The sequence below is a fragment of the Neolamprologus multifasciatus genome, chromosome 22, assembly GCF_963576455.1.
Source record: "Neolamprologus multifasciatus chromosome 22, fNeoMul1.2, whole genome shotgun sequence".
Lineage (NCBI taxonomy): Eukaryota > Metazoa > Chordata > Actinopteri > Cichliformes > Cichlidae > Neolamprologus > Neolamprologus multifasciatus.
This window is the reverse complement of record NC_140459.1, coordinates 20,926,012-20,942,133: the sequence shown is the minus strand read 5'-3', so window position 1 is coordinate 20,942,133 and position 16,122 is coordinate 20,926,012. Positions and strand designations below refer to the sequence as shown.

The window sequence follows — 16,122 nt, the reverse complement described above, 5'->3', positions numbered from 1 at the left end:
TTTTTTTGTTTTGGTGTGTGGCAGCATGTCTGTCCTTAAATTCCAGGTAGTAAACTATTTTTCAGATATGTCTGCTGATTATTTATTGCACTAGACTATTACTTTAATATTCCTTTTATTTATTTTAGTGATTGGTCCATGTGTGTCTGCTGCTGTGGCAACTTGCAAACAAACCTTTGGGTTCTGTTAACGAGGCTGTAAAAGACCGTGGAGCCTCCTCACGTCTCTGTCTACCTGTCACCGTGTTTGGGTGGTAATTTATGACCGTGAGGTGTGTGTCCACACATAGCTGCTGTCTCCATTCACCTGTTTGTGAAAATGCCGCCAAACGCTGTGTTAGCAGTGCCAGTGCATGTATGTGTTCATGCTCGCGCACATACTTAATTGCGTTCGTCTCCCGGTGCACAGAGAGGAGACAAAGTGCATTGAGAAAGCAGTAGCAGTGTTGGCGGCGATGGTGGTGGTGGTGGAGGAGAGGTGGGGAGGAGACGCGCTCCAGCCTGCAAGCCCCAGACGGGCTGGCTCCGGAGGGGCTGCACCCAGGCACAGAGCTGCCTTTGTCAGGGTAATTATCCTGATGCTCACCCTCAGCTGGTGGAGCTACCAGTTGGTATGGTTACTAACGCTCTAGCGCCACCATTCATCCGTGGGAGAAGCTGTCACTGTAGGGATATCGAACCAGATAATGTTTCATGTATGTGAAGTTACTGTATATCACGTTACCTGCAAGTAATTTTGGATTTCGTGTTAGAATCTGACCGATATCAGATTTTAGGACCGATATTTGGAGATTTCAAAATCCTGTTTCCCTGACATTTGTTAGGTGTAGTCAGCACTAAAATATTATGACACTTGAATTTAAAAATAAAGTTCCTTTATGGTTACAACAAGTTTGTGTGCACATGTGTGTTGTCAATAGGAAAGTTGTAGAGTGCCCCCTGATGGAGAAACTATGCAACATCACCACTCATTAAATTGTTGGATGGTGTTATTTCCTCATCTTTTTTAAAAAAATTCAATTTATCAGTTGTTTTAAATACCTTTATCGATAATACTGATGATATCAACCGATAATCTGTTGATCCATATACTGGTCGGGCTCTATTTTTGTATTAAAATAATAATTTAATTTTCATCTCGATATTAAAGGACTACTGTAAAGCGGCTCATTGTCTCTTCTCCACCAGTGCATTACCCAACTGAACACCTTAAACCTGCTTTTAAAACTTCTCATCCCCCGTCTCTGTGACGCTGCTTGTCTGTCCTGCCTCGATAGGATCTTGAGGCTTTCAGCAGCCACATGGGCCTCGGCCAGGAGGGACAGGCAAACAAGCAGTGCCAGAGGAAAAAAAGAGGGAAAGAGATAGCCCAGGTATCTGCCAATCCTCTGTATGTATGTGTGTATGTGTCAGGGAGGAACCAAAGGATTATCCCATGGGAGTTAAATGAAGCCTGTCCAAAACAGGGAGACTCTGGCGAGGTCTTTAAACGCCTTCTGTTGACTGTAGCTGCTGTGTCAAAAAGCTGGCAGTGAGCCAGCAGGTTTAAAGTACAGCAGGAAACTCTATAGGCTTGATGATATAGTGCTGTTTACAGTCGCAGACAAGGATCCATCTTCGCCAGCCAGTCTGCCTTCCTCTGCTTTGTTTTTTTTTTTTTCTTTTTCATAGCTTTGCGTTTGGAGCCGCCCCCTCACCTGCCGCTGAGAGCACTGATCGTTTGCATATGGAGAGACATGATTTTTCTGCCATGTTTTCGGCCCACATTTCATTCTGCCTCATGAGTTGCAGGGGTCTTTTGGAAGTAGCTTAAACGGTGGTAACATCAGTTGATGCTTGGATATGTGATTCAGGAACAGATTGTTTAATTTTGTGGCTAGAAATTGCAATTTATTTTCAGAGAACTCAGCCAGAAATCAAGGTTTAAATCCCCTGAGCTTCATTAATCTTTCTTTGCTCCCCTTTGTGTTTATTCTTGTCTTTGTTTTCTCCTTCTGGGAGCTCAACTTTTAACCCAGTGTTTTGACCCAAAGTATCCCGCTAACTTTCTTTTTAGGGTTCCAAGGCTTGTTTTCTGCGGGACATCCCCTTCTCGGCTATCTACTTCCCTTGCTACGCCCACACCAAGGCTTACCTCACTTAGGAAGATGGAAGAATAGGGCCAGCCAGGATGCTGTTTGCCGGAGCTCTGGCAGGTAAAGTACATCCATCCCCTGGAGCCTTTACACTTCAATATAAAAGGAAGGACAAACTAGTATAAAATTTAGAGGTAAAAAGTAGTTTGTATATGAGATCAGAGGCTAGAGTGCTTGAATTAAAATAGAAAGCATTGGTTTTATATGTGCTTTTGCTGTATGTGTATTTTAATATATTTTAATCACTGTCTACCACTGTCAAATGAAGAGTGCCTAATGTCTGACCCCTGCACATGTGGTGTACCTCCAAATAGATCTGCATCTATATGTATATGTATTGCATAGTAAGCACTTACTGGCACACATTTTATGCATGCACACATGTAAAAATGGTCAAGATGACCTGCTGAAGTTCAGATTGAGCATGAGAGTTTCAGAAACTGCTGATCTGCAGGGATTTTCTCACACAGCCCTCTCTTTTACAGAGAATGGTCTGAGAAAAAGATTAAATATCCAGTGAGCGTCAGTTTTCTGGGTGAAAATATCTTGTTGATGTCAGAGGTCAAAGGAGGAGGGACAGACAGTTTTCAGCTGATAGGAATGTGACGACAACTCAAAGTATGCAGATAAATAACCACACTGTGTGCCACTCCTATCAATAGGACAATATACAATGTGATTACATATTACACACATACACACGTGTATGCTATATGATTCAAAAAAGGTTGCCTGGTTTGATGAGCTTTGATTTCTGTTATGACATTCAGACAGTAGGGTCAGAATTCGGCATAAGCAGCATGAAAGCATGGATCTATGCAGCTTTCTAACAGTCTGTGCTGCTGGTGTTGGTTTAATAGTGTGGGGAATATTTTTGGCACATCTTAGTTGCCTTAGTGGCAGTTCAGCGTTGTTTAAACACCACAGCCTACCTGAACGATCCTATCTCTTTACAACTACAGTGTACATACATATTCTCAGGCTGCTTCCAGCAGGATAACACACCATGTCACAAAGCTCAAATCATCTCAAACTGGTTTATTGAACATTGCAGTGAGTTCACTGTACTCAAATGACCTCCACAGTCACCAGATCTCGAGCCACCAGAGCACCTTTGGGATCTGGTGGGAACATGTTCCCTCTAAGCCTGAAGGGAAAAAGAAGGAACACACACATGTAAAGGAAGCACTCAAAACGTGCGGCTATCCTAAATGGGCGTTCTTAAAGTCAGCAAAGAGGCACAGAAAAGAAGACCAGACACCAGCGAGGGAGGATAAGAAGGACAGACGCAACAACATTGTCATCCCCTATGTAGCCGGTGTATCAGAGAAACTCAGGAGGGTTTTCTCCAAGCATGACATCCCGGTGTACTTCAGACCCAGCAACACACTCAGACAAAAACTGGTTCACCCGAAAGACAAAACGCCAAAACACAGACTTAACAATGTGGTGTATGCCGTACAGTGCAGCGAGGAATGCCCAGACCTCTACATTGGAGAGACTAAACAGCCACTTCACAAGCGCATGGCACAACACAGAAGAGCCACCTCCACAGGACAAGATTCAGCTGTCCATCTGCATCTTAAGGATAAAGGACACTCTTTCGAGGATGCCAATGTTCACATTTTGGACAGAGAGGACAGATGGTTTGAAAGAGGAGTGAAAGAAGCCATCTATGTCCACTGTGAGCGACCATCTTTGAACAGAGGCGGTGGTTTACGACACCAACTCTCTGCCATCTATAATCCAGTTTTGAGATCCCTTCCCAGACGCCTTAACGCCCACTCACACCCTGGGCCATCTGACCTCAGGAATTCGCATGATAAGGTGGGGCCAGGTTTCACAATGAACTCACCCGAAACTCTGGCTGATTGGGACCCACACCCAGTTCCACACCTTGGCTCAGGCGATTAGAGGATCATCAGGGGGTCCTTTTATCCCTCTGTGGGGGGACACTCCCACTAGGTTTATATCTGGGACTCTCCACCATTTGACCTTAGAACTGAAGAAGCCTCTCGGATGAGAGGTGAAACGTCTTCAAGTAACTTAAAGAAGTCCAGACGCTTTTCTTTGCAAGCTCCTTTGACTACGATGACCTGGATGACTGAGAACCTTCACAGACATTTTGGGATCTGGTGAAACTATTTCCAGCACCTTGTTGACTCTAAGCCGTAGAGTCATCTACTTAACGTAAGGTCAGTGGTTTGACCCCTGGGTCCTCCAGGAGGTGAAAGTACACTCAGGCAGATTACTGTGTGTGTTGAGGTATCCACGGGCAAGATGGCAGCCATCATTGTGTGCATCAGTGTGAGGGTGTGCAGCTAAAGTGCTGTGTGTGTGGGAATCTAGAAAATGGCTATGTAAGTGTACCTAATAAATTGGCTGGTGAGTGTATATATTTATATTGAATAAATATGTACTGCAGTTTCTGTAAAGTAGTAAAACAGCACTGTTGGATCGCCCCTTGTTACACTACCATTATAACCGGCCCTGTTACAGCACAGCATACATTTTTATTACCTGCCATTACCCATTACTGTTTGGGTCTCAGATGGTATGTTTTATGCAAGTTCTCTGCAGGTCATTTGTTTAGTCTACACAGTCCCATGTTGCATTTTAATAGCTTAGCCTTTTAGTGTTTGCCCCTGGCTTGAAAACCAGTGCTTTGGCTTGTAAAGTGACTGACCATTCCAAGCGAGCCCGAAAGGCTAAAAGCTTCAGCCCCCGATGCGACGTGCACAGCCCTGACATTTATGAAATAAAATCTTTGGCCGTTTCGAACAAAGTGCGAGAGCAGGTTTCGCTCTGCTCTTGCTTCACACGTCCGCGAGCCTGCAGTAACAGTAGCAGAGTTCGGAGTTTGGGAGCCAGGCAGCCTTTGACCGCAGGCTCCATGGCGGTAGCTGCTAATTAGAGCTCAGTGATTGGGGACTTGGGTTTCTGGAGCTGTGCTGTAGGGAAGCGCCTCGGTTGCCAGCCAACCGGGCCGGCATGAAGGCTTTCCAGTCGTCATATACTGTACACGTGCACGCACATGCACAAAGATGGTTGCGCCCGTCCTGCCTGTAGGAGAACTGGAACAGGAAAACAATCAGTTATGATTTAAGAGCTTTATCCATTGCATAAAAAGATGATTTAACCAAAGAAAGGCTTAAATATTTGATTTATCCTTAATAACAGCTCTGCCAAGTTCAAAAGCTTTACAGCATTGGCATGAACGGCTGACTATTTATTTTGAATCCTCAGAGATGTGTCAGCAGCACTCTCGTTTTGACGCAAGGCAACATGGAAAAAAATCATAAATCCTGCCTCGCTTCCAACTTTTACTTTCTCACCGCAAGACTGGCAGCCACGGCTCACAGACTGAAACGAGCCTCATGACTTCTTTATTTTTTTCATTACTTTGACGCATTTATCATCCTTCTTTCACATATATTTATCAGCGGTTGCAGCATTCTGGCAATTAGTGTTTTACAGTCAGCACAGGAAATTGAATTACACGCTCAGTTTGTACAGCATTATTTAGCTAGGCATTACTCTGGTCTGTGAAGAATGTAGCGTGGACATCTCCAGCTCGCATTAGCTCCGAATGGGATAAATATTGGAAGGAGGGAATTTTTGGCCGAGCTGTGGGGGTGTAAGAAATATCTACTTGCTTGTTTTGTCACTGTGAAATATTTGATTTGATTTGATTTGATATACCTTTATTAGTCCCACAAGGGGAAATACGGCAGGAATATTAATGGTTTCCTGGCAGAAAATTGAATGTTTTACTTGAACCTTGCTTTGGACACCAGGTTGGCAACCGCTCACAGTCAGCGCCGTCTCAAAAGCCACTTTGGTGCATCAACATTGATAAGACAGAGTCAGCCTGCTCTCAGTTTGCACTTGATTGGAGTCAAGTTGGCAGGTTGTCTCTCTGTGATAATACGGCAATTAACTGTGACAAATGTAGCAAAATTAGCAAATCTGTTGCTGTCTGCTTACATATCAAGGCACACTGACTAATTACATTCAGACTCCACCCAGAACCTCAGAGAATTACAACAGAAATTTACCAATTTGTTTGCAACCAGTTGGCTTGAGTCCCCTACTGCAAAGAGACACAGTGCAGATGATTTGCACTTATCAACCCAGACTGACTCAGATTGATTGCAACGTGTTGTTGGCAATCTGGCAGCAGTTATTTGCAAACATTTGCCCATCTACCTGAGAGTGACTGCAGTCAGTCCGAGTCAGGCTGCGGTGGTTTGGAGACAGGTTGCCTCACACCTGTCTTGTCTTGCAGTCAGCTGGTTGCTACAAATAATTTATTTTTCTAACCAAGGTTTATTTTTACTCTAGTCTGACTGAGCCATTAAGACTAAGGAAATAAGGTGAAGATCATTTCAAATATTTGGAAACTATGCAGATTCTTCCAGAGGAAGGAAATGAAGAGAAAGTGCGAGGCGTCATTGTCTCAAAACAAAGACAGAGAAAACAGTCAGGCACACAGTTTGCAACTAAGGCCTAAAGTTGCTTTTAGTTGGTGAAAATTATTCATGTTTTAATGTCAGGAGATTCTTTTAGCTCCCACAGTTGTTAGATATGTTAGCAAGTTACTGTAGATAGATAAAGCACTTGCAAATATAATGATTTATCTCATGACTTTTAAAGCTTGGAAACATTCCCGTTTTACATACAGTTCTTGAGGTTAGAGACATCCACTGCAGTTTTCTTGTTTTCCTGCTTCACGTCCTGTTTCTGGTGTCAGATTTTGTCTCTTGGAAGTTCCCGGTCCTTTATCCTGTTGCTCATGTATGCAGCTACGCAAAAATATTTCTTTGCATTTGTTGTTGTTTTGCAGCCCATGAGCTCTGTCTGTCACTAACGCTTGCAGATTTCTTTTTTAAGTGAGATGGCACAGAAGGGACCAAGAACCAGATCACAGCTGGTGGGATATTTGGTTTGGGAGCAGGGTGTTCTTCTAATTCCAGAAGTAATGCTTTAGCAGACACAGCTGCAAAGTAAAGCACAAGATTCAGCTGCTCTCAAAATCCAGTCTAGTTATGACTGTAAAAGTGAAGAGCAGTGTCTCACTGATCCTTTCGGGGTCAGGTTTCAGGATTTAGTGAATGTGAATATAAAACCAGTCATTTTTTTCAAAACTTAAACAGTTAAACTTTGCAGACTTTGTATTATATAACATTATATAGTTAATTTGATTTTTTGTTGTTTTTTGTTTTCTTTCCATAAAACATGGCAGTATGGTTTCTTGAACATCCCTAGTAGCAGGTAATAAAATTTCAGGGAGGGCTGTTGCCCCCTGTAGCTACACCCCTGCTGTTTCTATGCACTTTTCATGTCGATCCCATACTGGGTGGGGGATTTGGTTTGATTACATTTTGTAGAGATAAAGATGCTGTTATCATGGTTTATCTTTTTTAAAATTTTGGATAAAGTTCTGTTTCAGCACCTGTATATCAAGACTCTTTTTATTCTGTCAAATGATTTTAAAAGTTTAAAGTTTACCTTTATCTGAATTAAAGGTCTCAAGATAGTCAGTTTTATGTGTGTATAGATATGTATATATATATATATATATATATATATATATATGTATTCAGAAGTCTTGCCTGCTCCCCTCCCCTCCTCTCCGCTCCTCTCCTCAGTTCAGTGCAGGTGGTCAGTCTCCACTGGGTGCCAGTCGGCTACCTAATGCCGAGTTGATCAGGCTTGCTGAATAGCTCGTTTTGCCGTTACAAAAACCAAGAAGTCAGAGTAAATCGTCAAGAGGGCAGTTGATGGTAATGACCGAGCCATCAATGATTGGGCCCATTCATGAGTGAAGTGGCTGGAGTGGGGGCCTTGCAGTCACTCCCTTCAGTCAGCCAGTCACTTTGAGCGGCACACGGGGCACAGTGTGCATTGCTCTCATTACCGTCCATTGTCTGGCCTCTTTCAAACGGCTGTAGGAAAAGTGGGAGAGAGAGGAAAGGAAGAAAAAAGGTAGAGATTAAATAATGGCCTGGATTGGTTGATGGTGAAGTGATAGGAGCTGGCCCCTACTTGTGTATAGTGTATGTATGCCGCAGACATACTGCAAGATGGTAAAGATCCAAGATGACGTGTTTCAGAAAGGGGAACAAAGACGGCTAAAAATCCACTTGATGAGATGCGGTTTCAAAGATATGCAAGATTTCAATCAATCGCTGATGGCTGCTTTCTGCACATCATCTCATTTGTTTGGGCCTGATTTTGGATTTTGTGCGCTCTGTTTAGAATCAAACACGTTACGACCTTTTAGAAAGCTCTCGAGTTCTTTCTGCAGGCATGCCCGCCGCCTCTCTGGTGACCCCGGCAGACGTGATCAAGACACGGTTACAGGTGGCGGTGCGTGCTGGCCAGACCACCTACAGTGGCCTGATGGACTGCTTCTGGAAGATTCTCAGAGAAGAGGGGCCCCGCGCTCTCTGGAAAGGAGCTGGAGGTACGCTCATGGAGTCAAACACAATTACAACACAATTTTTGTAATAGATTTACATCGATTTGATCATAAGACATAAAGCATAAGCAGACACTTTCACTCTCCTTGCGTCTCAGAGATGATTTTGGCCAAACCAACTGACCAATCTGGTTCTGCGTTTGTGTAAATTGCGTCTTTATTAATTAAAATAAACACATTTCTCCGCTGCAGCTCGAGTGTTTCGTTCTTCGCCTCAGTTTGGGGTGACACTGGTGACCTATGAACTCCTGCAGCGCTGGTTTTATATCGACTTTGGAGGACAGTAAGTATCTTCAACTGTTTCAACCGCACAGAAACAATAACAAGCCTTTTTCTTCCTGAATGCAAGCACACAGTGATGTCACACAGACCCTCTGACAGTCGACAGTTTCCTCAAATACACAAGTTTTGTGAGCACCCATTTGACCTCAGCGTGTCGTTTCCCCACTCCTGGGACTCAAAGAGCCTCATCCTCCCCTCATGAAGGTCACTGTCAAGAATAATTCACTCCTTCGCTCTAAACCCCGTTGGGGAACTTGGGTTGCCTCCTTTTAATGGACAGCAGACACCGCGATGCACATGCACGCATCGGTCGGACGGCTCATTCATTTTCCATGTAGCGCCCTCTCTCCCCGCTCGCTCACAGCGACACAAAATCAGCTGCAGATCCAGTGAAAACTCGCTGTGGTTTGGACCCGAGCAGATCCTTTTCTTGCTGTCTGTGTTGGCAGCGATTCACAGAGCGCGGCGTGAAATCTTTGAGGGATTTGATTTAGTTCTGCTCTCAGGGAGAACCGTTGAGCCGTTCCGCTTTTGATTTTCTATTAAGATTGTTTATTTCTGTGGCGAACAGCGTTTCGAATGATAATATTAATTTAAGATTTAATAATGATGATAATAAAACCCCTGTGCGTTAACAGTTTGCAGTGTTTATGTTGTTGAACGGTTCCCTCCCTTCTCCTCGTCTCTACCCCTTTTTTTTGCTCCTCTCTCTCTCATCATGTCCCTCACTTTCTCCTCCATCTCTCTCTCCACACACCACAGAAAGCCGGCTGGCTCCGAGCCCACCCCCAAGTCTCGGATCAGCCTGCCGGCGCCCAACCCCGACCACATCGGAGGCTTCAGGTTGGCCGTGGCCACATTCGCTGGCATCGAGAGCAAGTTTGGACTCCATCTCCCACGCTACACGGTGCCGACGGCAGCAGCCCCTTCCAACGTGAGCGCCCCCTGAACCTCCACGGGTGTGGGTGTGTGTGTGCGTTTGAGGGGGGGAGCTGAAGTGTTTTTCATACATAAAGCACCAAGAAACTATCAGGTCCATTTAGTTTTCACAGTATTTGAAGTTATTTTGTTCTAATTATTGTATAACAGCATCTATATGCGATCTCATTAGCAAAGTGTGTAATTGCTACAGGGCTCACGCAGTGTTTGTTTCACAGTGTTGTGTTATACTCGTTAAGTTTACACTCCAAACTCGTACACAGTATGCACACAGCAGCAGAAGGGCTTGCACAAATACACTTGAACACTTTCTTTAAATATCAGTGGCTACTTACTGTTGCAGCCTTTTCCAGTGTCTTCCTTTTGTGTTGCTTTATGACCAAAAGCACATTAATCACATGATCATAAAACCGGCTACACACAGAAAATACAGTAAATGTGGCACTTCTGTATATATTAGAAATCCAGACATATTTTCATATGTGTGCGTCTGTTTTGATTGAGTTGCTCTTTTCAACTGTGTGTCGATTTATGGTCGAATGAATCCAGAAGAATACGACCAAAGAAAAGAGTTTTGAATGTAAAAGGCGCAGCATTAACGTTGCGACCGTACATAATGTTCACCGCTGTCAAGATGTTTGGGTTCAGGTCTAAATGTATGCAGATGTGGAAATATATGAAGGAGTGCGTGTGTCATGGCTCTGTATTTAAACTTGTACGGTGCAGAGACTGTAGGAGCTACATGTGGTGTGTAATAATTGTGCCTTACTGAACGTATGGCAGCAACATGTGTGGTCGGAGTAAAGAGACACTTGTATTAGTAAGTATGGTGGAGGTTTTATTTGCAGTACTACTTCCTGGTTGGAGGTGGAAATGAAAGCAACACAGCGGCTCCCGGGCTCTGCTTTAATAGTCAACATTAGCAGGCTGAACAGCAATCACTCTGAATTACAATATACCTTTTATTAATCGTCACAGTTCATTAAATAATATACAGTTGAAGCTCTCACTGAGTACAGAGGACCACTCGATTCAGCTTCTGACGCATCGACTCGAACACTGACATAAAGCAGCTCTTGTGTGATAACCTCGCTCCATGTTAACCCCACATTTCTGCATCTGGAATATTTTGGGAATGCGTTGCATGCAGGCTTAATACAGACAAAAAGAAGCACAACATAAAGTGAACATGTAAACAAAACATGACTAGTCGATGAAACCTGCTCCATTATTATTATTTTTTTTACAGTAGTGCGAAGCATTGTTACAGTACACACACCTCCATAAGGCTAACAGACTGCTGCTCTTTATATACTGGAGGCTCACGAGTTGCAAGCGACGCATCACCTGAAGTCGTTGGACGAATAAATAACAACAAATCGGTACAATTTGATTTTAGAAATGCAAAAGTACAATAAAAAACAAACAAACAAGAGAGGAACAAACGTGGAGAAGCAAAACCCAAAGTGAGTGAGAAGCACATGCTACAGTGACACCAGCAGAAGCACACCAGCTCTCTGGATCCGCCCACTTTGGTTTTGGAGTCCTTCTTTTCTATGAAGCCAGCTCCATAGGCCCCTCCTCCTCGCCGTCAGCACGGTTAGCACGAATCTCCACCAGCGTACGGGCAAAGCGTGCCCAGTCGTCCGTGTGGGCCACTGAAAGCTGTAATAACCACACAGGTACACGGTGTGAGGGACATCATGTACATCACTATACAGGCGCCACAGCATGACTTAATAACAGAAGGAAATGAGCAATAATCTGTCTGTGCTGACATCAGATCCTGGTACTGATGCTGGAACAGCGGCCGTGCCAACATAGAGGACTCCCACAGAGAATCCACGCTTCTCCCGGTTCCAGATTTTTCCACAAGGAAAAACGATGTCATAAAATCCCATAAATTCCTGGCAGATTACTTTTAGCATGAACAAGCATGAGATAAAGCAGTTGTTCTCCGTGATCATTTTCCAGAGTTTAACCGCGTGTCTGTAAGTATGGTAAACAGATGTTCGGTGTTTCGGTGTCTGAGAAGCTTTCATATTCTCTTCAGTTGTTTTAACACTGGACAGGTGACATCTGCTCATCGGTTGTGATGGAGCCAGAGATGACCACAGATCGACCTTTAACCAGCTCGGCAACCACTTGCTGTCAGGTGCCGTCTGCAAAAAATTTACAAAGCTATTGCTCTGCACATACACAGCAGTTCACATTAACTTCTCACATTCAGCCTGCACCCACAACCCCACAGATCTGAAACCAATTCCTCCACAAACATTGACGTAGTTGATGCAGGGATTAATTTAACTACAACGTGACACAAGAGCTCAGCAACCTTGCTTTTATATAGGAATAGAACCACAATACAACCAGCTGGCAACCAGTTGAGTCGAGTCCCCTACTGCAAAGAGAGGAGTTGCAGTCATCAGTGCAAGCTTATATAAACGTGTTGGCGATCTAAAATAAGACAATTATTATTACAAACTTGTCACTCGCTCAGAGTCACTGCAGTCAGTCTGAGATGACCTGTGTGGTTATTTGCAGAAAGGCTCCCTCACACCAGGCAACCTGTGCAACTGCTTTATGATCCAAAGTAGTTCCCAGAAAATCAATGCGATCACTAATTCTTCCTAGTAGCAAAGAAATTTACATCCGAGCTCTAAAGGCAAAGTCATCAATGAAATCACATGGATTCAATATTCGGGGCTGATGATGATGCTGATCTATGATGCTGATTCTGATCGACAGCAACACTTCTGTACTCACAGCCAAAGCCGTGACATCACCACATCAGCATCATACTGACCAAAAAGGTAAAAATAATCATTGCAAACAGTATTCCGAGCAGTCTGAAGCCTGTGTTTGTATAAGCATTCAGAGCAGAACTATGAGCGTCACAGGTTCACTTTGGTGTTTGATAAGAGAACATGAGGCCAGTATGAGATGTCAAACTGTGTTTTATTCCTCATAAAGTGACTTGCTAGAGTTGTGCACAGCAGGAGTCAGAGTGAGTGGGACTGAAGTCGCCACCCAAGATGCCTTCAACCGCTTTGCCTGCCCAGGCTATAATTAATCGGGAACCAGGAAGAGGGAGGCAGCCATTTTGAACCACCCTCCAAGGGGCTGGGCTGGCCATAGCGGGGGGCTCTGGCAGATCGTCGTGTACTTGGTGCCTGAGTGACTTCAGCGTTAGCAGCAAGACAAGAGGCCCAGAAACACGGCTGGCTGGGCTGATGTCAGGTTTTTAAACAGCAGCAGCTTCAAAATGCTTCATGCTGAGGAACATGATCTGGAAAAACAGAGCAATACCCATAAGGTTCTAATAAAAACTGCTCTAATCTCTGATGACACAGTTTTTTCTAATTTGTACTCAGTAAAATAAAACAGAAATAACAGTATTTGGTATTTTACTGCACTGGAAAACTCTAAAGGGCTGCTCTAAGTCCCAGGACCACAGCTCTCTGGATGAAACTGCTGGCATCTCTTTTTTTCACATGCTGTTCCCAGTTATAGCTGTATGGGGGAGTTTGTAGTGACTTTAATACCCACAATGCACACACACGCACACACACACACTCTTAGCTTGTTGGAGTCATAAAACCTTTCAGCCCCGCTCGCTCTTATTGATGACTCTCATGGTTACCATGAACTCAGCATGGAGTCCACCAGCTCAGCCCCTCTCCAGTTTACCACACAACAAAAAAAAAGATGCTAAAATTAGCCAAGCGGCTAGGCTAGGCTGCACTCACATGGGATCCTAACCAGAGCTCTCTAAACATGAGAGAACATACGGGCACGGGCTGGCCGCTTTGTGGTGACAGCAGTGTCACGTGGAGGCCGTTTCACATGAAAGGGATGGGGCACAAAAATATAAAACATTTCCACTGCAGGAACCTTTTTGAGGGGGTTTAACAAAGCAGGGAGAAAGATCTAAATAAAGGTCTAGGGAAATTATTTAACCCCCCACCCCCTTGCTTATGGTTGCTTACGAGTCGCTGCTTTCTTTGTGGGTGGAGCTTGCAGGACCACACATCGCCAAGCAGAATTTTAACCATCTAAACTGTTTGTTTTTAAAATTATGGGTAGATTTACTAACACTGGCCTCTGCCTCCTTAAAAACATAAACTAAATGAAGGATGGTTAAAGGCGTGTTTGTGCACTGGTCCTACAGGGATCCAATGTTGTTGCTGTGTACATTCACAAGGGGGCAGTGTCCAGAATACGCAGAGTAACCAGTACTGTTGACTAATCTTGTGGAGGCACTGGTCGTTTAGCTTAGCTAAGCTTAGCTTAGCTTCAAATGCAAACTTGTTGTGTGACAAATAACACACTGAACACACTTTTGTGTTCAGAATGTCCCTGTCAAAAAATGCAGATCCGTTTATTTGCATACAAAAAATTTGAAAAACCAAGAAATTCCAGCCATTGGGAACGACCGTAATAAGAATAGGTGTGTTTTACACATCAAGTGTGTAAAACAATGAAAACCCTCCACTGTGTTCTTCTTTGTTCTCTCTGTTCTCTCATATTGTTCTCATCCAGTTCAAGGAAATGTGTTAACTGGTTGCTAATTATTCACTAATCTGACACAAATGTGGAACCATGAATTCCACTTCAGTGACTCAAGAAACACAGAACAAAAGGTGGGCGGAGCTACAGTGATGTCACCCATTGGTAACGCCTTGCTGAAATGAGTGGCTACACATGACTCAGGTGTTCACTGAGGTCAAGTCCAGGCTACATCAAATCTTTGTCTGTCTACAGTAGACTCCCCTAAAAAGTACAAGGACTAAAGACAGACTTCATGCTAACTTACCAAATGCGACTCACGGCAGCGCTACAGAGCACTTATGATCAGCTGATCAGTGTTTTACTGAATCATCGTCTCATCTTCCACTCTCAGGATGGCAGACAGTGCACAGGAATTTGGAAAGTACTTAAATTTCCAGAGAACAGGCAAAGAAAGGATTTTTGATCAATGTCATTAGCTCAGTATTTCCAATGTATATAGTTTTAATGGCACATTTAATGCCGTCTTGTGTTCTTAACACTGATCTGACGTAAACGTCAGTTTTATCTCCAAAATCAACTTTTTGGTTTGAAGATCGCAGAGACATCCTGAGAGTGTGAATGTTTCTTTTCACTCAGACGAACCTAGTGGGGGCTTTATACACTGAAGAACGAGACCTAAATAGACTAATTATTTGTATGTGCAGGTTTTACTGAAAAAAAACAACAACCTTATTTCTACTGTTACACAATAATGTCAGTGGATCAAACACACATGAATCACAGCATAAGCAAGTATATATTTATAAAATGATGATTAATGTAAGTTTTTTCACCACATGATGGGTTTTTGTTTAGAATTAAAGTGAAAAAGAGGTGTTTGTGATGAGCTTTAACTATTATCCATTTAAAAAGATCAGTAAGTTAAATTTCAGGCACTAAAAAATCGCTCTATGTGCCAATAAATTTTGGTCATTGCAGTTCACTCAAGCTTTTGGCACCTAGGCGGTAATTAAATCTTGACTGTTTGAAAACTAAACCCACAAGAACTCCTGGCTCCGTGCACCACGGCACTCAAAGTGAATTTAAAAAATGAACTCAGCAGACTTTTTGTAAAAGCCCAGAGCACACTGCCAAAATATTAACATCATATGAGAAACAACCGAGTGTAATATTTCTGGAAATGCTACGATTATTACCCTGTAATCATTATCCTGCACTTTTTTTAGGTTGCCACAAATATTCTATTAATGTATTAATTAAGTAACGTGTAAGCACATGTCAGCTATACAGTTAATCCGAGTACCTCTCCTGTATCGTAGATCCAAACTCGACCCTCCGAGTCGCCCACAGCCACCTCCTTCCCTCCTGATGACCAGCGGACTCTGTTGAGTGCTGAAGCTCCCTCAATGGTCACGCTGGCAGTGGGTACCTGGCAGGCAAAGAGTTCAAACAAACCCACACCGTTAAACAACAAATCAAACAGTTCACAGATAACTGAGTGTAAAATGTGGTGTGTAAACACGTAGGTGTGTCTGCTATCCCAGAGATGGTCTTGGTTATGTTCCTGATCATCAAAATTAATGCTGCAAGCGACCAAAACCTCCCGATGTTCACTCAGGAAAAAATCTTTTAAAAAAAGGAGGTGGTTAAGGTCAGGTTAGGATATGATTGCGGTTTAGGGTGAGGGTTTGGTGTGCTGGTGAACTCTGGCATCACAATGTGATTGGTCAGTTGCAATGTTGAACTTTGGACCAACGTTAGTTTTGATGAT

At 43.5% G+C, this 16,122-nt stretch overlaps 2 protein-coding genes across 17 annotated transcripts in view; one reads left to right on the top strand and one right to left on the bottom strand.

Moving 5' to 3' along the window:
- slc25a13 (solute carrier family 25 member 13) overlaps positions 1-10,663 on the top strand; it is a 52,740-nt gene extending 42,077 nt beyond the window's left edge. Inside the window, 4 exon segments of the mRNA XM_085147895.1 lie at positions 2,056-2,194; positions 8,445-8,603; positions 8,811-8,901; positions 9,663-10,663. Coding sequence (XP_085004021.1) covers positions 2,056-2,194; positions 8,445-8,603; positions 8,811-8,901; positions 9,663-9,849 — 576 coding nt within the window. The 3' untranslated portion in view covers positions 9,850-10,663.
- dync1i1a (dynein cytoplasmic 1 intermediate chain 1a) overlaps positions 8,175-16,122 on the bottom strand; it is a 74,511-nt gene continuing 66,563 nt past the window's right edge. For all 16 annotated transcript variants that reach the window (XM_085147875.1, XM_085147881.1, XM_085147882.1 and 13 more), the window contains 2 exons: positions 15,655-15,780; positions 8,175-11,504 (listed from right to left, as the gene is read on the bottom strand). In XM_085147875.1, the coding sequence (XP_085004001.1) occupies positions 11,394-11,504; positions 15,655-15,780 (237 nt within the window). In that variant the 3' untranslated portion in view covers positions 8,175-11,393. The remainder of the gene's footprint in view (positions 11,505-15,654; positions 15,781-16,122) is intronic.